Source organism: Bos indicus, chromosome 5, assembly GCF_029378745.1.
Source record: "Bos indicus isolate NIAB-ARS_2022 breed Sahiwal x Tharparkar chromosome 5, NIAB-ARS_B.indTharparkar_mat_pri_1.0, whole genome shotgun sequence".
Lineage (NCBI taxonomy): Eukaryota > Metazoa > Chordata > Mammalia > Artiodactyla > Bovidae > Bos > Bos indicus.
This window is the reverse complement of record NC_091764.1, coordinates 58,816,842-58,839,450: the sequence shown is the minus strand read 5'-3', so window position 1 is coordinate 58,839,450 and position 22,609 is coordinate 58,816,842. Positions and strand designations below refer to the sequence as shown.

At 36.4% G+C, this 22,609-nt stretch overlaps 2 protein-coding genes across 2 annotated transcripts; one reads left to right on the top strand and one right to left on the bottom strand.

Annotated features, from left to right (window-relative positions):
• The first annotated feature begins 9,619 nt into the window (after positions 1–9,619).
• Positions 9,620–10,558, top strand: LOC109558754 (olfactory receptor 6C1-like). The gene has a single exon (XM_070788720.1). It carries the CDS (start codon positions 9,620–9,622, stop codon positions 10,556–10,558), a length of 939 nt encoding a protein of 312 aa, XP_070644821.1.
• Positions 10,559–16,056: 5,498 nt separating this feature from the next.
• On the bottom strand, positions 16,057–17,001 carry LOC109558446 (olfactory receptor 6C3-like). The gene has a single exon (XM_070788761.1). It carries the CDS (start codon positions 16,999–17,001, stop codon positions 16,057–16,059), a length of 945 nt encoding a protein of 314 aa, XP_070644862.1.
• Between the last annotated feature and the right edge of the window lie 5,608 nt (positions 17,002–22,609).

The window sequence follows — 22,609 nt, the reverse complement described above, 5'->3', positions numbered from 1 at the left end:
AATTTTTAGGGTCTACTTTTCTAAATTAATTTTATTTGATTGGGTTATTTTCTCTTTCTTCATGTCCCTTGTAAATTGGTTGTTATCTACACATTTGGCAAAACAGTCACCTCTCCCTGAGGATGGATTTGTTTAGGGGAAACCGTAATCATTCGGTCCATCTAGAGTTTCTGGGAGCCTCTCAGATCTTTTCTAAGGATGTGTCTCCTCAGATTTGTGTTTGGAGATTCCTTGGTAAACTGAGTGAAGGTGGGAAACATTTCTACTTTGATTCCATTGTGTCCCTGTTTTTGTATAGTATCTAAAGATAGCAGGTCTGCAAAAAATATTTGTGGAATGAATAACAGTGATTCAGTCAATAGATTATTTTTGTCACTTCTAATATTAGATTAAAAGGAATCTGAATTATAAAATCTTGTAAAATTCCTAGATTTTATGCTTTCTTTAATTCCTGGGACCCAGTTTAACAATTGGATAAAAAGGAACACTTGGATAATAGATCTTTCTCAACAACCTGTCCCAGAACACGTGTATACCTGTGGCGGATTCGTGTTGATATATGGCAAAACTAATACAACATTGTAAAGTTAAACAATAAAATAAAATAAAATAAATAATCTAAGAAGATTCTTGGAAAAGACTGACAATTTTAATGAACATTTTTTCAAAGTTTTTCATGTCACTTTATGGGAATTCACTTAGCACCATCTTCTAGATCATTCTTATTTTATTGTTCTCAATTTCATGTTTTGAATAATTCATTTTATACTTAATAGATTTGGGAGCTACTTTATGGAGACATTTTATTATATAAGAAAGGAAGTTGAAAAAAAAAAAAAAAAAGAAAGGAAGTTGTAATGTTTACATATGAGATTCATTCATCTTAGTATTTTAGCCAGCTAGCAAAAAAATGCTTTTCAGAGAAATACTGATTTAGGAAATTCAGGAAACCACTTCCATAACTTTTGCACATTTAGATATCTTCACATAGATACTATGCAAAATATTGCATATGCCTCTGGCCTATTTCTTATGTTTTTTTATCCCTATGGACATTGTCTGGCAAGTTTTCTGTTTCAGTAGTGGTACAAATGTTGATAACATGTTTATAATCCTCAGTGTATTTTCCTCTTCGCCTTGGTTGGTACATTTGATTCACTGGAGTATTTCCAATGAGCCTTGGGCATATGTAGTGGATAAAGCAACACTTGTCTCATGCAGGTTAAATTCCACATGGAAATCATGTCCATAAAGGACCACATTAACTCCATATATGCTTTCCTTCACTATTTTTGCTCTCATGGTTAAATGGAAAATGCATCCAAATATTTTCTATAGTAACTATAGAAATAAAATAATTTCAAATGTATTGAGAAAAAATAACTCTCTAGAAGTGCTGCATTGCTTAAAGGAAAACTGAAACAGTTTCCAATATATTATTTGTAATTTCAACTGGCTGATGTGATGCATTGTATGACAAGGAGAGGTAAGATTGTGGAGTAAAAGGCAATGAATCTTTTCTAAGCACTGATTTATTAGTTTTTAGCTCAGCTTTTTATCAGGTTCAGATGAATAATTGGAGTTGCATTTCTTTCTGATGTATGTCAAGGATTATGAAAAATGAACATGTTTACATTTCCTGATTGTCATTGGAATATATTTTTTCATTAGTTTTCAGAAAATTATTCTCTGAGTTTGGTCTTCCTTACTGAATAAAGGTTTGCAAAGTAACACAAGCTTCTGTTTCAGACAAAAAGAGTTTAGAATTCTAATTTGACCATTAACTAGCTGTATGATTTTGTTCATATTATTTAACCTCTTAGTGTCAGTTTCTCCAAACTTAACATAGTGTTATTATAATAAGTAAATGAGGTAAGTACATCAACTGCAGCATTGTCCCTTAAATGAGGTTCTTCATAAATAGTTACTATTTTTTTATAGTGACACCATCTTTCTCAAATGTGATAACTGATTTTATTTTTAGGAATAATGAAGAGAACAATATTTATGTGAGTAAAAGCTTTAAAATTGTATATAATTTAATTTTACTTGTAAATTAAATAAGCCCTCACAATAACTCAATGAAGCATTGTCCAAATTTTCACAGTGGGGGAAGGGGGTAAGCACAGAATCCAAACCAAAAATTCAGGAAGGGTTATATTTTTAACAAATTTTCCTTGGAATGCAAAGCCCCAATAATCTCACACATTATAAATTAACTCCTGATCAGTTCAGTTACTCAATCATGTCTGATTCTCTGGGACCCCATGGACTACAGCATGCTACGCTTCCTGTCCATCACCAACTCACGGAGCTTGCTCAACCTAATGTCCATTGAGTTGGTGATGTCATCCAACGATTTCATGCTGTTTTCCCCTTCTCTTCCTATCTTCAATCTTTCAAAGCATCAGGATCCTTCCCAATGAGTCAGTTATTCATATGAGGTGGCCAAAGTACTGGAGCTTCAGCTTCAGTATCAGTCCTTCCAATGAATATTCAGGACTGATTTCATTTAGGATGGACTGGTTGGATCTCCTTGCAGTCCAAGATACTCAACAGTCTTCCCCACATCACGGTTCAAAAGCATCGATTCTTCAGTGCTCAGCTTTCTTTATAGTCCAATTCTCACATTTGTACATAACTATGAAAAACCATAGCTTTGACTAGACAGACATTGTTGGGAAAATAATGTCTCTGCTTTTTAATATGCCATCTAGGATGGTCATAGCTTTTCTTCCAAGGAGTAAGCATCTTTTAATTTCATGGTGGCAGTCACCATCTGCAGTGATTTCTGAGCCCCCCAAAATAAAGTCTGTCACTGTTTCCATTGTTTCCCCATCTATTTGCCATGAAGTGATAGGACTGGATGCCTTGATCTTTGCTCTTTTGAGTGTTGAGTTTTAAGCCAGCTTTTTCACTCTCCTCTTTCACTTTCATAAAGAAGCTTGTTAGTTCTTCTTTGTTTTCTGCCATAAGGGTGGTGTCATCTGCATATCTGAGGTTATTGATATTTCTCCTGGCAATCCTGATTCCAGTTTGTGCTTCATCCAGCCCAGTATTTTGGATGATGCAATCTGCATATAAATTAAATAAGCAGTGATAGTGTACAGCCTTGATGTACTCCTTTTCCTGTTTGGAACCAGTCTGTTGTTCCATGTCTGGTTCTAACTGTTGCTACTTGAACTGCATGCATTTCTCAAGGGGCAGGTAAGGTGGTCTGGTATTCCCATCTCTTGAAGAATTTTCCACACTTTATTGTGATCTACACAGTCAAAAGCTTTGGCATAGTCAATAAAGCAGAAGTAGATGTTTTTCTGGGACTCTCTTGCTTTTTCAATGATCCAGCGGATGTTGGCAATTTGATCTCTGGTTCGTCTGCCTTCTCTAAATCCACCTTGAACATCTGGAAATTCATGGTTCATGTACTGTTGAAGCCTAACTTGGAGGATTTTGTGTGTTACTTTGCTAGCATGTGAGATGAGGGCAATTGTGTGGTAGTTTGAGCATTCTTTGGCATTGCCTTTCTTTGGGATTTAATGAAAACTGACCATTTCCAGTCCTGTGGCCACTGCTGAGTTTTCCAAATTTGCTGGCATACTGAGTGCAGCACTTTCACAGTGTCATCTTTTAGGATTTGAAAGAGTTCAACTGGAATTCCATCACCTCCTCTAGCTTTGTTCATAGTGATGCTTCCTGAGGCTAACCTGACTTCAGACTCCAGGATATCTGGCTTTAGGTGAGTGACCACACCATCGTGGTTATCTGGGTCATTAAGATCTTTTTTTTGTATAGTTCTTTTGTGTATTCTTGCCAGCTCTTCTTAATATCTTCTGCTTCTGTTAGATCCATACCATTTCTGTCCTTTATTGTGACCATCTTTGCATGAAATGTTCCTTGGTATCTCTAATTTTCTTGAAGATAGCTCTAGTCTTTCCCATTCTATTGTTTTCCTCAACTTATTGGATTTATCACTGAGGAAGGCTTTCTTATCTCTCCCTGCCATTCTTTGAAACTCTGCTTTCAAATGGGTATATCTTTCCTTATCTCCTTTGCCTTTTGCTTCTCTTCTTTTCTCAGCTATTTGTATGCCTCCTCAGACAACCATTTTGCCTTTTGCATTTCTTTTTCTTGGAGATGGTCTTGATCACTGCCTCCTGTAGAATATCATGAACCTCCATCCATAGTTCTTCAGTCATTTTGTCTATCAGATCTAATCCTTCGAATCTATATGTCACTTCTGTTGTATAATTGTAAGGAAGTTGATTTAGGTCATAACTGAACGATCTAGTGATATCCCCCACTTTCTTCAATTTAAGTCTGAATTTGGCAATAAGGAGTTCATGACCTGAGCCACAGTCAGCTCCCAGTCTTATTTTTGTGGACTGTATAGAGCTTCTCCATGTTTGGCTGCAAAGAATATAATCAATCTGATTTTAGTAGTGACCATCTGGTGATGTCCATGTGTAGAAAGTTCTCTTGTCTTGTTGAAAGAGGATGTTTGCTATGACCCTTGCGTTCTTTTGGCAAAACTCTGTTATCCTTTTCCTGCTTCATTTTGTACTCCAAGTCTAAACTCGCCTGTTAGTTTAGGTATCTCTTGACTTCCTACTTTTCCATTCCAATCCCCTATGATGAAAAGGACATCTTTTGGGGGTTTTCGTTCTAGAAGGTCTTGTAGGTCTTCACAGAACTGTTCAACTTTAGATTCTTCTGCTTTAGTGATTGGGGCATAGGCTTGGATTACTGTGATATTGAATAGTTTCTCTGGAAAAGAACAGAGATCATTCTGTTGTTTTTGAGATTTCATCCAAGTACTCCATTTTAGAATCCTGTGTTGACTATAAGGGCTACTTCATTTTTTCTAAGGGATTCTTTCCCACTATAGTAGATACAATGGTCATCTGAATTAAATTTGACCGTTCCAATACATTTTAGTTCACTGATTCCTAAAATGATATTCACTCTTGCCATCTCCTGTTTGAACACTTCTAATTTACCTTGATTCAAGGACCTAATATTCCAGGTTCCTATGCAATATTGTTCTTTACAGCATCAGACTTTACTTCCATCACCAGTCACATCCACAATTGGGTGTTGTTTTCGCTTTGGCTCCTCTCATTCTTTCTGGAGTTATTTCTCCACTGATCTCCAGTAGCATATTGGGCCCCTACCGACCTGGTGAGTTCCTTTCAGTGGCCTATCTTTTTGCCTTTTCATACTGTTCATGGGGTTCTCAAGGCAAGAGTTCTGAAGTGGTTTACCATTCCCTTCTCCAGTGGACAACATTTTGTCAGGATTCTCCAACGTGACCAGTCCATCTTGGGTGGCCCTGCTCAGCATGGTTCATAGTTTCTTTGAGTTACACAAGGCTGTGGTCCATGTGATCACTTTGATTAATTTTCTGTGATTGTGGTTATCATTCGGTCTGCTCTCTGACAGATAAGGGTAAGGATAATTCCTGATGCCATTTTATTATAAGTATTTATACTGCTTTTTAAGCTAAATTTTATCTTCAAGTGTATATATAGTTTTCAAACTGAAACAATCAGGAGAGAAATAAAAACAGCTCTGATTAATAATCTGAAAATAATCTTAATTTATTCTTCTCAGTTTCTGGTGTTTTTTTTTTTTTTTTTTTTTTTCCTTCATGCAATTGTGATGAAGGTCTTCCACAATATTTGATGTCATGGTAAACACAGTCAGGAGAGGAATTAATCATTTAAAAAAAATTAGAGCTGTTATAAAACCAAACTATTTTCCAACATATCAAGTGAAGTGAAGTGAAGTGAAAGTCCCTCAGTCCTGTCCAACTCTTTGCGACCCCATGGATTGTAGCCCACCAGGCTCCTCTGTCCATGGAATTCTCCAAGCAAGAATATTGGCGTGGATTGCCATTTCCTTCCCCAGGGGATCTTCTAGACCCAAGGCTGATCCCAGATCTCCCGCATTGCGGGCAGATTTCTTACCATCTGAGCCACCAGGATCTATTCTCTTCTATGACACAATAGCCTAGTTTATAAATCTAACACCAAAAAAAAAATGATTAACAAGTGAAAGGACAAGAGAGATAATTGGAAAACTGCACAGTAAATCTGAAGCTGTAAGTTGCCTTGAGGATATATGTATTCACAGCATTACTTGTGATTTCCTAGAAATCTTAATGTTAAGAAGAGAAAATACAATACACATAGAGAATGCTGGAAGCTAATTTATGTTTCCAATTATATTGTGGAATTTAGGGAGTGTCCCACCCACTTCTCACAATTTGCATAAAATAAGGAAAATAATCTGTTTTTAATAGATACATCAATACTGTTGCTTCTTTTAAATTGGAGAATTTGAGGAATTCTAGTGCTCTTTTTGCAAGAAGTCATCCTTACAATCTACTAAAGAATGACAGAGGTCTCCTGAAAACCATTTCCGTTATCTTGCTTGAAGCAATGTCAAGCTTTTTCCTTTTTTGTTTTCCTTTTTATTGGATATAGTTGTTTTACAATATTATGTTATAAGTAGTATCAATTATGCATAAACTAGATAACTAATGAAGCATACTATATAGCACAAAGAACTCTACGCAACAATAGCACGCGGTTTTCTCAATGGCTCAGTGGGTAAAGAATCTGCCTGCAATGCAGGAGACACAGATTCAATCCCTGGGTCAGGAAGATTGCCTGGAGGAGGAAATGGCAACCCACTCCTGTATTTCTTTCCTGAAAAATTTCATGGACAGAGGAGCCTGGCAGGCTACAGTCCAAAGGACCACAAAGAGTTGGATGCAACTGAGATGAGCAATAGTGAGCAATGATCAATAGTGTATATGGGCCAATCTCAATTATCCCTGCTTCCTCCAGCAAGCAATAGTTTATTGAATATGTTAATTTTCACTTTAAATGAACCACAAGCCTGATTCAACAATGAAATATCTAAGACATTAGAATTTAAAAAGAAAGGGACAGAAAAGAATATGAAGCTTGTTATCCTAAATTCTAAGGGAATAGCAGGGAAAATGTGGGAAAGTCCTAAGGAAGGAAAGTTTAAAATGATGTCTTATAGACTTGGATATATTCTTCATTGCTTTACCAAAAACATCCCAGGAATGGCTGACACTTCACATTCCAGAAATGGTTTACTGATCTGAATTATACACAGCTGTTAATTCCAGACAATTGTTGTTAATTGAGAACAAGGACTTTTACATTTGCCTTAGAAAGTATCTATAAAATACTTGAGTTGCCATGAATTTGTCTACAAAAAACGTAAAGCCTGTTGTTTTTGTAAGTGCTCTTAACATTGTTTTCTTCTGGTCCTTGAGGATTAGCAAAAGAATATATTCATTTTCTCCTAAACATCACATGATTTCCCAGTAGAATTGGCCACTGTTCATCTCAGTTGGAATTTTCCCTGAATCGACAGTAGCTATATTTTTCCTATACAGGAAAGTGAGTGAAAAGAGGGCTCAGGCTTATAAGAGAGATAAACACTGAGAACTTTCACAATATTATGATGCAGACTAGACAGTATATTAAAAAAAAAAAAAGAGAGAGACATTGCTTAGCTGACAAAGGTCAGTCTAGTCAAAGTTACAGTCTTTCCAGTAGTCAGGTGTGGATATAAGAGTTGGACCATAAAGAAAGTTGAGCCCTGAAGAATTAATGCTTTTGAACTGTGGTGTTGGAAAAGACTCCTGAGAGTCCCTTGGACTGCAAGGAGATCAAATCAATCAATTGCAAATGAAATCAGTCCTGAATATTAATTGGAAAGACTGATGCTGAAGCTGAAGCTCCAATAATTTGGACACCTGATGCAAAGAACTGGCAAATTGGAAAAGACCCTGGTGCTGGGAAAGATTGAAGGCAGGAGGAGAAGGGGACAACAAAGGATGATATGGTTGGATGGCATCACTGACTTGATAGATGTAGGTTTGGATGGACTCTGGGAGTTGGTGATGGACAGGGAGGCCTGGACTGCTGCAGTCCATGGGGTCACAAATAGACAAGACTGAGAGATGAAACTGAGTAATGATGCCATACATACTAAAAAGGGCTTCCCTGGTGGCTCAAATGCAATGCAGGAGACCCTAGTTCGATCCCTTAGTCAAAAAATCCCCTGGAGAAGGGAATGGCTACCAACTCCAGTATTCTTGCCTGGAGAATCCTATGAATATAAGAGCCTGACCTATGGGATATAGTCCATAGGTTTGCAAAGAGCTGGACAACTGAGTGACTAAGCATGCACATACAACAAATCAATAAACTTATATCTTTAAATTAAATATTCTATTGCATAAAGATCTCTCCTGATACTGGAATTAACTTTACCACTCAATTTGAATTCACAGCATGAGTGATATTGAAAAGAACTGGATCAATTTATTGAGGGAATTCTTTGTTTGTTTGTTTGTTTTAAGTAAATGGATTGTTATTATTATTATTGCTAAACAGGAAGACAAAATAGAAGGCTTTCATTGCTATTTAATGAATTATACCAATATACTGACAGAGTATAGCTTTAACTAAGTGAACATGAATGTATAAAAAAGGAAAATATAAAAATACAACATAGACTAGAAAGCAGAATACACACACATATAGAGAATAATAATAACATTTAGAAGGGAGAAATTTTGAAGAAAAAATGTTCTCTGGAAGGTATTGCTTTATGTTTGGTATTAGATATTCATACAATTTGGTCTCCTTAGCCAATGACACAGATCCAGTCTATGAAAAATCCACTCTGCCTCCTCTGTACTCTGGACTCTACAGAAGTTCCCTAACTTTTTGTGACCAGGGGATCAATTTAGTAGATGACAATTTTTCCATGGACCTGGGTGGGGGGTAGTTACAGGATGGCTCAAGCTCATTATGTGTATTTTGCACTGTATATCTATTATTATTTCATCCTCGTCATATCAGATCATCAGGCATTAGATTGCAGAGTTCAGAAACCCCTGCTCCAATGCTTGAGGAGGTCACAACAATGAGTCCATTAGATGTGATTCAGATAAGGACTTGGAAGTTAGGAAAGTGAATGTGAGTCAGAGTGAGAACTTAGAAGTCTTTCATATTGTTGAAGATTTAACTCCAGTGATGTTCATTTGGGAGACAGTCCCATTCGAGCAATCTTTCTCCTGACATTTTTGGATTTTCTATATTAACTAGCAAATACTAATACAAGAAATCAGATAAAAGATTAGGAAATAATAGAGTTTTACTGAGTTTGAAGAAAAGATGAGGAGCTTCCCAACGGGAAAGAAGTCATTTAGGGAAGGATTTAATAGAGTCAACAAGTAGCATTTCTATTCCAGTATTTCAAACACTTAGAAAAGCCTAGGTTAAAATTCCTACTCCTCTTACTTAGAGTATGTGAATAGGATAAAATGAAAACTATATATTTTTAACCTCATACAGATAAATAAAATAGGGATTTCAAAAGAAATATTCTATGATAAATACACACACTAGCATATGGTACAAAAAAAAAGTCTTAAAAAATAAATTCTCCCAAGTTAAATTAATATGGCATAGCCCTTCCAGAAATAAATTCCAGTCCTATCCATGGATACTTCCCTTTTCTTTGAGCTTCTTTGTGTTTTACTCTGAAGGTTATTGAAAAGAAGATAATGAGAAATTACACAGAAATAAGAGAGTTTATCCTCCTGGGACTGTCAGATGACCCACAAGTTCAGGTTGTGATCTTTGTCTTTCTGCTCATCACCTACATGCTCAGCATCACTGGGAACCTGACCATTATCATCCTGACCCTGCTGGATGCCCACCTCCAGACCCCCATGTATTTCTTCCTCAGGAGTTTCTCTATATTAGAGGTGTCATTCACAACTGTCACTATACCAAAGTTCCTGACCACCATCATTACAGGAGATAAAACTATCCCTTTTAATGATTGTATGGCTCAGTTATTTTTTTTCATTCTCTTGGGAGTCACTGAGTTTTACCTTCTGGCTGCCATGTCGTATGACCGCTACATTGCCATCTGCAAACCGCTGCATTACATGACCATCATGAATCATAAAGTCTGCGCCCTGCTTGTCTTGGCTTCTTGGTTGGCTTCATTCTTAATTATATTCCCATCACTCATGCTGTTCATACAGCTTGATTACTGTAAGTCCAATGCTATCGATCATTTTACTTGTGATTATTTCCCCTTATTACACCTTTCATGTTCAAACACTAAATTACTAGAGATGATGGGCTTTTCCTCTGCTGTGTTTACCCTAATGTTCACTTTGACATTAATAATTCTTTCCTATACGTATATCATCAGAACAATTTTGAGGATCCCTTCTACCACTCAGAGGACAAAGGCCTTTTCCACGTGTTCTTCCCACATGATTGTCATCTCCATCTCTTATGGCAGCTGCATTTTCATGTATATGAATCCATCAGCAAAGGACAGGGTGTCTTTGAGCAAGGGAGTGGCTGTGCTAAACACCTCAGTAGCCCCCATGCTGAACCCTTTTATTTATACCCTAAGGAATCTACAAGTCAAGCAAGCCTTCATGGACATTGCCAGGAAGATTCTACTTTTCTCAAGGAAATGAAAAAATAAAAGTCCTGCTTTATAAATTAGAGGCATAACAAAGAGCAATCAAATAAAAATCAGGGCTTTTCAAAATCTATTAATTTTCACATAATTTCCCTAGAAGTGTTTTTCACTGCTCATACTTTTATTGCCAGCATCTTACCAAAGATAGTATATACATTATTCCCATTCTAATTCCCATCATTCTCTCATGTATTTCCCTTCCCTTGGGCTTATCATTCCACTTTGTAGCCTTGGACTGGCTTAATTTCCCTTTTTGAAACATTTTTTAAGTCCTTGTTTTCACAATATTTCTTATAAAATTAAGAGCAGACAGAAAGAGGCAGAGAAGCAGCACATGAGAGAGAACTGTGTTTTGATTTCACCAAGAAATATTCTTTCTAGAAATTTAGGGAATATTAAATTATTTTACGCACTATTTTTTCAATTTTTTTTAATTGGAGGATAATTGTTTAACAATGTTGTCTTGGTTTCTTGCATGCATTAACATGATTCAGTCATAAGTATCCATATGTCTCCTCCTTCTTGACTTCACTTCTGCCTCCTACCCCAGCCTGCCCCTCTACATTGTCACAGAGCCCTGGGTTAAGTTCCCTGTGTTATACAGCAACCTCTCATTGCTACCTATTTTACATATGTAATGTATAAGTTTCAATGCTATTCTCTCAATTCATCCTGCCTTCTCCCAACCCACACTGCCACTATGCTCACAAGTCTGTTTTCTATGTCATGTCCCTATTGCTGCCCTGGAAATAGGTTCACCAGTACCATTTTTCTAGATTCCATATTGAACATCAACATTTTAGCATCAGCAAACTAAAATGGACTGGAATGGGTGAATTTAACTCAGATGACCATTGTATCTACTACTGTGGACAAGAATCCCTTAAAAGAAATGAAGTAGCCCTGATAGTCAGCAAAAGAGTCCAAAATTCAGTACTTGGATGCAATCTCAAAAATGACAGAATGATCTCTGTTCATTTCCAAGGCAAGCCATTCAATATCAGAGTAATTCACATCTATGCCCTGACCAGTAATGCTGAAAAAGCTGAAGTTGAACAGTTCCATAACTTCTAGAACTAACATCCAAAAAGATGTCCTTTTCATCATAGAGGACTCCACGAAATACCTGGAGTAATAGGCAAATTTGGCCTTAGAGTACAGAATAGTGCAGGACAAAGGCTAATAGAGTTGCAAAGAAAACACAGTGGTCATAAGAAACACCCTATTCCAACAACACAACAGAAGACTCTACACATAGATGTTAGCAGATGGTCAATACCGAAATCAGATTGATTATATTCTATGCAGCCAAAAATGAAGAAGTTCTATACAGTCAGCAAAAACAAGATCAGGAGCTGACTGTAACTCAGATCATGAACTCCTTATTGACAAATTCAGACTTAAATTAAAGAAATTAGGGAAAATCACTAGACCATTCAGATATGACCTAAATCAAATCCCTTGCAATTATACAGTGAAAGTGACAAATAGATTCAAAGGATTAGATCTAATAGACAGAATGACTGAAGAACTATGGACAGAGACTTATGACATTCTACAGCAGGCAGTGATCAAGACAATCTCCAAGAAAAAGAAATGCAAAAAGGCAAAATGGTTGTCTGAGGAGGCCTTACAAACAACTGAGAAAAGTACAGACACAAAATGCGAAGGAAAAAAGGAAAGATATACCCATTTGAATGCAGAGTTACAAAGAATAGTAAAGAACAAAAAGAAAACCTCCCTCAGTGATCAATGCAAAGAGGTAGAGGAAAACACTAGAATGGGAAAGACTGAAAATCTCTTCAAGAAAATTAAAGATACCAAGGGAACATTTCCTGCAAAGATGGGGACAATAAAATACAGAAATGGTATGGATCTAAAAGAAACAGAAGATAATAAGAAGAGGTGGCAAGAATACACAAAAGAACTGTATACAAAAGATCTTTATGACCCAGATAATCACGATGGTGTGATCACTCACCTGGAGCCAGACATCCTGGAATGCAAAATCAAGTGGGCCCTAGGAAGCATCACTATGAACAAAACTAGTGGAGGTGATGGAATTCCAGTTGAGCTCTTCCAAATCCTAAAAGATGATACTGTGAAAGTGCTCCACTCAATATGCCAGCAAATTTGGAAAACTCAGCAGTGGCCACAGGAATGGAAATGGTCAGTTTTCATTCCAATCCCAAAGAAGGGCAATGCCAAAGAATGCTCAAACTACCACACAGCTGTGCTCATCTCACATGCTCAAAATCCTCCTAGCCAAGCTTCAACGGTACATGAACCATGAACTTCCAGATGTTCACGGTGGATTTAGAGAAGGCAGAGGAACCAGAGATCAAATTGCCAACATCCACTGGATCACGGAAAAAGTAAGATAGTCCCAGAAAAGCATCTACTTCTGCTTTATTGACTATGCCAAAGCTTTTGACTGTGTAGATCACAACAAACTGTGGAAAATTCTTAAAGAAATGGGAATACAAGACCACCTGATCTGCCTCTTGAGAAATTTGTATGCAGGTCAGGAAGCAACAGTTAGAACCAGACATGGAGCAGCAGACTGATTCTAAATAGGGAAAGGAGTATGTCAAGGATGTATATTGTCACCCTGCTTATTTAACTTATATGTAGAGTACATCATGAGAAACTCTGGGCTGGATAAAGCACAAGCTGGAATCAAGATTGCCAGGAGATATATCAATAACCTCAGATATGCAGATGACACCACCCGTATGGCAGAAAACAAAGAGGACTCTTGATGAAAGTGAAAGAGGAGAGTGAAAATGTTGGCTTAAATCTCCACATTTAGAAAAATAAGATCATGGCATCTGGTCCCATCACTTCATGGCAAATAGATGGGGAAACAATGGAAACAGTGATGGATATCATTTTGGGGGGCTCCAAAATTACTGCAGATGGTGACCACAACCATGAAATTAAAAGACACTAATTCCTTGGAAGAAAAGTTATGACCAAACTACACAGCATATTAAAAAGCAGAGACATTACTTTGTCAACAAATGTCTATTTAGTCAAATCTATGGTTTTTCCAGTAGTCATGTATGGATGTGAGAGTTGGAGTATAAAGAAAACTGAGTGCCAAAAAATTGATGCCTTTGAACTGTGGTGTTGAAGAAGACTCTTGAGAGTCCCTTGGACTACAAGGAGACCCAACCAGTCCATCCTAAAGGAAATCAATCTTGAATATTCATTGGAAGAACTGATGCTGAGGCTGAAACTGCAATACTTTGATCATCTGATACAAAGAACTGACTCATATGAAAAGACCCTCATGCTGGGAAAGATTGAAGGCAGGAGGAGAAGCAGATGACTGAGAATGCGATGGTTGGATGGCATCACCGACTTAATGTTCATTGAGATGGTGATGGGCAGGGAGGCCTGGTGTAGTGCAGTCCATGGGGTCTCAAAGTGTTAGATATGACTGAGTGTTTGAACTGAACGTATATGTATGCATTAATATACAACATTTGTTGTTCTGTTTCTGACTTACTTCACTCTGTATAACAGGCTCTAGATTCATGTACCTCACTACAACTGACTTGAATTTGTTCCTTTATGTGGATGCTTGGTTTATGAACCAGTTTATAACCCAGCATATGGTTGTGCATGTGTGCTCTGTAGAGGCCAAGTCTTTGTGACCCTTTGACAACCTTCTCTGTGCATGTGCTTAACACAACTTCTTTATCCATTCGTCTGTCAGGGGACATCAAGGTTGCTTCCATGTCCTGGTTATTGTGAATTGTGCTGCAATGAACATTAGGATACATGTGTTTTTTAGAACTGTGATTTTGATACATTGATTCTTCCAATTCAAGAATTGGTATATCTCTCCATGTGTTTACGTCATCTTTGATTTCTTTCATCAGTGTCTTATTGTTTCCTCTATACAGCTCTTTTGTGCATTTATTTCTAGATATTTTGTTCTTTTTGTTGCCTTGGTGAATGTGGTTGATTCCTTAATTTCTCTTTTGGATTTTTATTGCTAGTGTATAGGAATTCAAGGGATTTCTGTGTATTGATTTTGTATTCTGCAACCTTAATAAACTCATTGATTAACTCTAGTCATTTTCTGATAGTATTTTTAGGGTTTTCTTTGTACAATATCATGCTGTCTCCAATGAAAGTTTTACTTCTTCTTTTCCAATCTGGATCCCTTTTCTTTCTTATCCTTCTCTATTGCCAATTAAATTTAATTTCAGATTTTACCTTTTCATCATGGCTGTGAAATAAGAATAATCATATAAAACATTTCCAAATGAAAAACAAGGTAAATATTTCTTCAAGAGAAAAACATTTACAGTTACTTCAGAAAGTTGTTTAAGAAAAGCTATGATGAACCTAGATAGTATATTAAAAAGCAGAGATATAACTTTGCAAACAAAGATCCATATAGTGAAAGCTATTTTTTTCTAGTAGTTATGTATGAGTGTGAGAGTTGGACCATAAAGAAGGTTGAGCACCCAAGAATTGATGCTTTTAGACTGTGCTGCTAGAGAAGACTCTGGAGTGTCCTTTGGACTACAAGATCAAACCAGTCAATCCTACAGGAAATCAACTCTGAATATTCATTGGAAGGACTGATGCTGAAGTTCAAGCTCCAAAACTTTGGCCACCTGATTCAGAGAGCCAACTCACTGGAAAAGACCATAGTGCTGGGAAAAATTGAGGGCAGGAGGAGAAGGGGGCAACAGAGGATGAGATGGTTGGATGGCATCGCCAGATCATTGACATCAGTTTGAGCAAACTCAGGAAGATAGTGAAGGACAGGGAAGCCTAGTGTTCTGCAGTCCATGGGAATACAGAGTCAGACATGAATGAGTGACTGAACAATGACATAAAGTTGTTGGAAAGATTCAATGAGCCAATATAAAGAGAATAATTAGAATAGGTCTGTAATATAGTAATTGCTGACAAAAATTAATCTCAACTTTCCTCTTCTCTTTCTCCTTATTATCATAAAAGTATTATTAATAGTAAAAAGATTTCAATATACTTGAATTTCTAATCTTTTAAAAATATTTGAATAGATATTTATATTGTATTTCCAGCACTCTGTTGATTGCCATTGTTTGATTTCCTGAAAATTCCAAATAGAATAAAATTTCCTAATAATGTCATTTCTATTACCTGGTAAAATGAAAATTTCAGAAGTCCACATCAACCCTCACACTCTTTTAATCAAACTAAATGCCTGTGCATCTTCAAAAATAAAGTTTCTACTCAAAATTTTAACATTTACCTGTGTTTTTTTTTTTTTTTTTTTTACTTCATTCAAGTATATTTGAATAAAAAAAATTACAGAATATTCTGAAACAATAGTCAGCTTTAACCAGTTTATTGGTTTGGGTGTGGGGAAATTTGAATGTGGAAATAAATGAAAAGGAATCATACAACTGTAATGAAAGAGTTTTTGACAGATTATGAGTAATAGAAAGTATTAATGAGAACTTTATTCTTCTAATGATACAATCACTTGCATTTACTGGAGAAAAAGATAACCTTTTGGATGGTCTCCTTGAAGGCTTGCTTCACTTGCTGGTTCCTCAATGAATATATATATGGATTCATCATAGGAGGAATAGAAGTATTTATAATAGCAACTCCTTTGTTAAAGGATGCCTTTTCTTTTGCTGATGGGTTGGCATACATGAATATACAGCTTCCATAAGAGATGGAAATGACAATGATGTGAGAGGAGCATGTAGAAAATGCCTTTTTTCTCTGACTGGCAGAAGGCAGTCTCAGAATTGTCTTGATGATGAACATGTAGGATAGAATTATTAATGCCAAAGTAAAAAGCAGAATCACTATTGCAGAGTAAAAACCAATCACTTCAAGGAGCCATGTGTCTGAGCAGGATAGTTGCAAGAGAGGGAAATAGTCACAAGTAAAATGATCAATGATATTAGAACCACAGTAATCTAACTGGAGAAAAAGAATAACAGGTGGGAAGATGTTTAAGAACCCTGCCAGCCAAGCACAAAAGACAAGCAGTACACAGACTCTGTTGTTCATGATGGTTGTGTAATGCAGGGGTTTGCAGATAGCTACATAGCGATCATAGGACATGGCAGTTAGAAGATAAAACTCAGTGATACCCAAGAAAATGAAGAAAAACAGCTGAGCTGTACAATCATTATATGAAATCGTTTTGTTCCTGGTGATAATTGTGCCCAGAAATCTAGGAATACAGACAGTTGTAAAGGAGATTTCTAATATAGAGAAGTTCCTGAGGAAAAAATACATAGGTGTCTGTAGATGGGAGTCCACCAAGGTGAGAATGATGATGGTCAAATTCCCAGTGACACTTAATATATATGTGATTATTAAAAAGAGAAAAATCACAATCTGAAGCTCTGGGTCATCTGATAGCCCCAGAAGAATGAATTCTGTGGGTCTTGTGTGGTTTTTCATTGTTGATCCTTTCCCCCCATTCAAAAAGAAAATGGATGTGTCTCCTATAAGAAATAAAAAATCAAAATACATTTGAGGATAGAATACAAAGCTTTTAAAAGTACCCTTCATGATGATAATGAATGAAATTTATTTTTTTTAATGAAATTTAAAAACATGTTCACCTACAGAACTCTCTCCAATTTCCATTCAACTTTTAATTCTAGTAAGGAATATTAACTGAAGCTCAATATTATTTTTTCTTCAAAAATACATTAATATAGACTATGGATAAAATAAAACTCATATGATAACACTTATATAAGGCTTTTTTCTCTAATAATTTTTAGTTGTTTCAAGTTATTCTTTTAAATATTTAGCTTCCTTTGTAAAACAGACAGAAATATTTTAATGATTTTTCTGCTTTCCTCAGTATTATAAAAACAAGTATAGTTTGCATTTTAATCTAAATAGAGAGTTTAAAAGCATACACAGTTTATGTATGCCTACTTCCACATTTTATTTTTTGCATAACTAAGGCCTACTTTGTTTAAGTGACTTTCACTAGTTTAAAGGACTAGTCAACATAGTAAAACAGTGGAAAATACTTCAAGAGATGGGGAATACCAGACAATCTAACCTGCCTCCTGAGAAATGTATATGCAGGACAAGAAGCAACAGTAAGGACTGGACATGGAACAATGGACTGTTTCAAAACTGGGAAAGGAGTATTTCAAGGCTGTATATTATCACATGCTGGTTAGTGTGTGTGTATTTTAGTTGCTCAGTCGTGTCTGACTCTTTGCAACCACGTGGATTGTAACCCACCAGACTCATCTGTCCACGGGATTTTCTAGGCAAGAATACTGGAGTGGGTTGCCATTTTCTTCTCCAGAGAATCTAGAGGATCTTCCCAACCCAGGGATCAAACCTGCATCTCCAGCATTGCAGACAAACTTTATCATCTAAGCCAGCAGGGAAGATTATCACCCTGCTTATTTAACTTACATGCAGAATGCATCATGCAAAATGCCAGGCTGGATGAATCACAGGCTGGAATAAAGATTGCTGGGAGAAATATCAATTTCCTCCATTATGCAGATAATACCACATTAATGGCAGAAAGTGAAGAGGAATAAATAGTCTCTTGATGAAGGTGAAAGAGGTCAGTGAAAAACCTGGCTTAAAACTCAACATCCAAAAAACTAAGACCATGACATCTGGTCCCATCACTTCATGGCAAGTAGAAGGGGAAAAAAATGGAAACTGGCAGATTTTCTTTTCTTGGGTTCTAAAAGCACTGCAGATGGTAACTGCAGCCATGAGATTAAAAGGTGCTTGCTCCTTGGAAGAAAAGCTATTATGAACCTAGACAGTGTATTAAAAAGCAGAAACATCACTTTGTGGGCAAAGGTCTAAGCAGTCAAAGCTGTGGTTTTCCAGTAGTCATGTACGGATGTGAGAGTTGGACCATAAAGAAGGCTTAGAGCCAAAGAATCGATTTCGTTGAACTGTGGTGCTAGAGAAGACTCTTTAGTCCCGGATAGCAAGGAGATGAAATCAGTCAATCCTAAAGGAAATTAACCCTGAATATTCACTGGAAAGACTGAAGCTCTAATAATTTGGCCACCTGATGGGAAGAGCTGACTCACTTTAAAAGACCCTGATGCAGGGAAAGATTGAGGGCTGAGGAGAAGGCGAAAACAGAAGATGAGATACCTTCATAGCATCATTGACTCAGTAGACATGAGTTTGAGCAAACTCCGGGAGACAGTGAAGAATAGCGAACACTGGCATGCTGCAGTTCATGGGTCACAAAGAGTCAGACACGACTAACCACCTGAGCAACAACCACACAACATAGTAATATCTCACATTAGAATACGGGTGTTTACCCATGGGAATATTTTGTTGGCACTCTCTCCCAAATTACCTTTTTAAGGCTTTGGTTGATGCAATCCCTTCTTCCTTTCCTTATAAAAGACTAAAAGCACAAGAAAGGGTAACTTCTGCTACCAAAAGAAATAATTGCCTAGACACAGTTTAGTTCATACAATGCACACTTGTTTTCTTTTGTTTTACAATTTTACTTTATCAAAAGAATAAGTAGATGGTCAAAACCTTTACTGGGAAGCAGCTATTCCTTTAAATAGGGGATGTCATTTTTATAGTTTTATTCCTATAAGAGAAAACCATTCAACTTAAGAAAAATTAATGAACAACTAAAGACTTACTGCTATGCTGCTTCTTTAGGACTCCATGAATAGTTTTCTTGTTAGTAACCACCATTTAATCTTTAATAACAAAAATTTCCTAAATTCACAAACCCATATACAAATAAAACACATAATTGAGATGTAGTAATATGCATTAACCTAAATAATAACAAATTTTACTTACCTCCTGGTTTTTCTTGATGATTTAGTCTCAAATTGTATGGTCTGTCACTTCAATGATTGTATAATTTCAGAGTTGATGAAGTGAGTTAGCAAGTTATTTGATTTCTATAGTACTCTGTAAACAAATATGGTGACTTAACTCTGCAATGGCTCTCAAGGATTATATTCTCATTGTGGTTCAACTGGTACTATTTGACCACAACAGCCTTCATTCCTGATACTGCAAAATTTGGGGCACATTTCACCACAACACATAATTGCTATTTGTCTCTTATACAATCTCTGTGTAAAACACTCGGTTGCACTGGGTGGGTTAATAAAACACTTCTTGTATTTGCCCCTTTTCATATAATTAAAACACTACTTATTAAAACATTTCTTTGTATTAATGCACAGATTTTAAATGATTATTTTCTAATTCTGTGATTATATATCCATGCAATTTGAGTAGTATTTTTCTTAGGCTTCAGAGACTATTATATTTTCCTACAAATGCTGCTTTGAGAAAAAGAGATTTAGAAATTTCTTCTCCATGTAAGTCATACATACGGAATTGGATTTATCTTGTCTTTCCTGTTTTCTCAGAGGATTGTGTTAAGTAAACAGAGGGCTAATGATGCATTATTAAAAGACACAGGTGAATCGGTTTTGTAAGTATGAATAAGAAAATGTTTGGGCTTCCCTGGTGGTTCAGTGGTAAAGAATCCACTTGCCAATGCTGGAGACGTGGGTTCGATCCCTGATGTGGGAAGGTCCCACATGCCATGGAGCAACTAAGACAGTGTGCCACAAATATTGAGCCTGTGCTCTAGAGCCTAGAAACCACAATTACTGAGTACATATGCTGCAACTACTGAAACTCCTGCTACCTACAGCCTTTGCTCCACATGGAGAGAAGCCACAGCAATGAGGATCTCACACAATGTGAGTGGAAGTAGCCCCCACCTGTCTCAACTAGAGAAAGCTGGTGCAGCCAAAAATAAATGAATAAGTAAAATTATTTTAAAAAAGAAATTGAGATGAGTTGTTTGTCAGTTGCTTCATTTGCTACTATTTTCTCCCATTCTGAAGGCTGTCTTTTCACCTTGCTAATAGTTTCCTTTGATGTGCAGAAGCTTTTAAGGTTAATTAGGTCCCATTTGTTTATTTTTGCTTTTATTTCCAATATTCTGGGAGGTGGGTCATAGAGGATCCTGCTGTGATGTATGTCAGAGAGTGTTTTGCCTATGTTCTCCTCTAGGAGTTTTATAGTTTCTGGTCTTACGTTTAGATCTTTAATCCATTTTGAGTTTATTTTTGTGTATGGTGTTAGAAAGTGGTCTAGTTTCATTCTTTTACACGTGGTTGACCAGATTTCCCAGCACCACTTGTTAAAGAGATTGTCTTTAATCCATTGTATATTCTTGCCTCCTTTGTCAAAGATAAGGTGTCCATATGTGCGTGGATTTATCTCTGGGCTTTCTATTTTATTCCATTGATCTATATATCTGTCTTTGTGCCAGTACCATACTGTCTTGATAACTGTGGCTTTGTAGTAGAGCCTGAAGTCAGGTAGGTTGATTCCTCCAGTTCCATTCTTCTTTCTCAAGATCGCTTTGGCTATTCGAGGTTTTTTGTTTTTCCATACAAATTGTGAAATTATTTGTTCCAGCTCTGTGAAGAATACTGTTGGTAGCTTGATAGGGATTGCGTTGAATCTATAAATTGCTTTGGGTAGTATACTCATTTTCACTATATTGATTCTTCCAATCCATGAACATGGTATATTTCTCCATCTATTAGTGTCCTCTTTGATTTCTTTCACCAAAATGACTGAGGTAAATGAGGCAACTTCATAAACAACACATGATATTGAGTCTGCAAAATTCTGATTTAGTTTTGACTCTTTATTATTGTATTTAAAGAGTCCACACTTTTTCCTCAGAAATTCTGGACTTTTCCTCAGGAGAATTACTGTGATTATTTCCATTGAATTTTGACTTTGCATCATAGAAATTGGCAAACATGACAAAACAGTCCCTCACCTGAGAGACAGTTGTTAAACATTTACTATTCTCTCATTTAGAACATCTGTCAGTCATGTGGTGGATACTCAATGAATATTTCTGAATGAATAAATACATTGAAATCATTTTGGTGTATAATCAATCTCTGGTACTCAATAAAATCTTAAAAACTGGTTGTTAAATAATTTGAGAAACAAAATATGAAAAGAATCACTTTGGGTAAAAAAATTTGGGTAAAAAAATATTAGTCACTCAGTTGTGTCCTACTCTTTGCAATCCCACGGACTGTGGCCCACCCGACTCTTCTGTCCATTGAATTCTCCAGGCAAGAATCCTGGAGTGGGTTGCCAGGCCCTTCAAATATAAAGGCAAATCTCTCACTGTGGCAGATTTCAAGCTACCAGTGCACAGCTGGGTCCTGTGATGTGGTCCAGACAGGCTCCAGTACACCACTGTTGGGAGTGAACCAGTTCATCTACAAAGTGGACAAAGATCACTGCTTTCATGGGGTGAGGAATGTGAGAGAATGTAGACAGTAAGCATGAATGGAATTAATTAGTAAACTATATAGTATTTCATATGCTAATAATTATTTTGAAATAGAAAACTGAAATGCCTTGGAAGTGGGGGGGCTAGTATAATTTTAAATAGTGTCAAAGGGGTAGATTTTATTGAGGTGATATTTGGACAGAGATCTGAAGGAGGGATGGGTGGTAACCATGTGATTATCTGGGAGAGGAGACTTTCCATTTTAAGAAGCATGTAGTGTAAATACAATAAGGTCCTAGAAGGAAAATCACGTTACTTGAAAATAATGATTTGGGTTGTTTGTTTTGTTTTCTCATTTCTGATATTTTTCAATTTTTGTTGAAATAGTTTCCTGGATAGAATTTCCAGGAGAGTATTGAATAAAAACAGTTATAGTGGTCCTTCACATCTTATAACTGATTTTACCAAGACTACAGCTACTATCTAAAACATTAAAAATGATGTTTGCTGTAAACTTTAAATTTTGAATACTTTCAAGTACACACTAGGATAGAGAACTAGAGAAATAGTTTCAAGTACAGATCAAGCAGATTCAATAAATATGAAGGCTATTTTATATTGCTTTACTTGTGTTTTGAAAAACTTTTAAATATTTTGTTGTATTTTAAACCAGAACTTAGCAAAATGTCTTTGGTATCATTTATCACCTTACACACACTTGTGCTTGTTCATGCT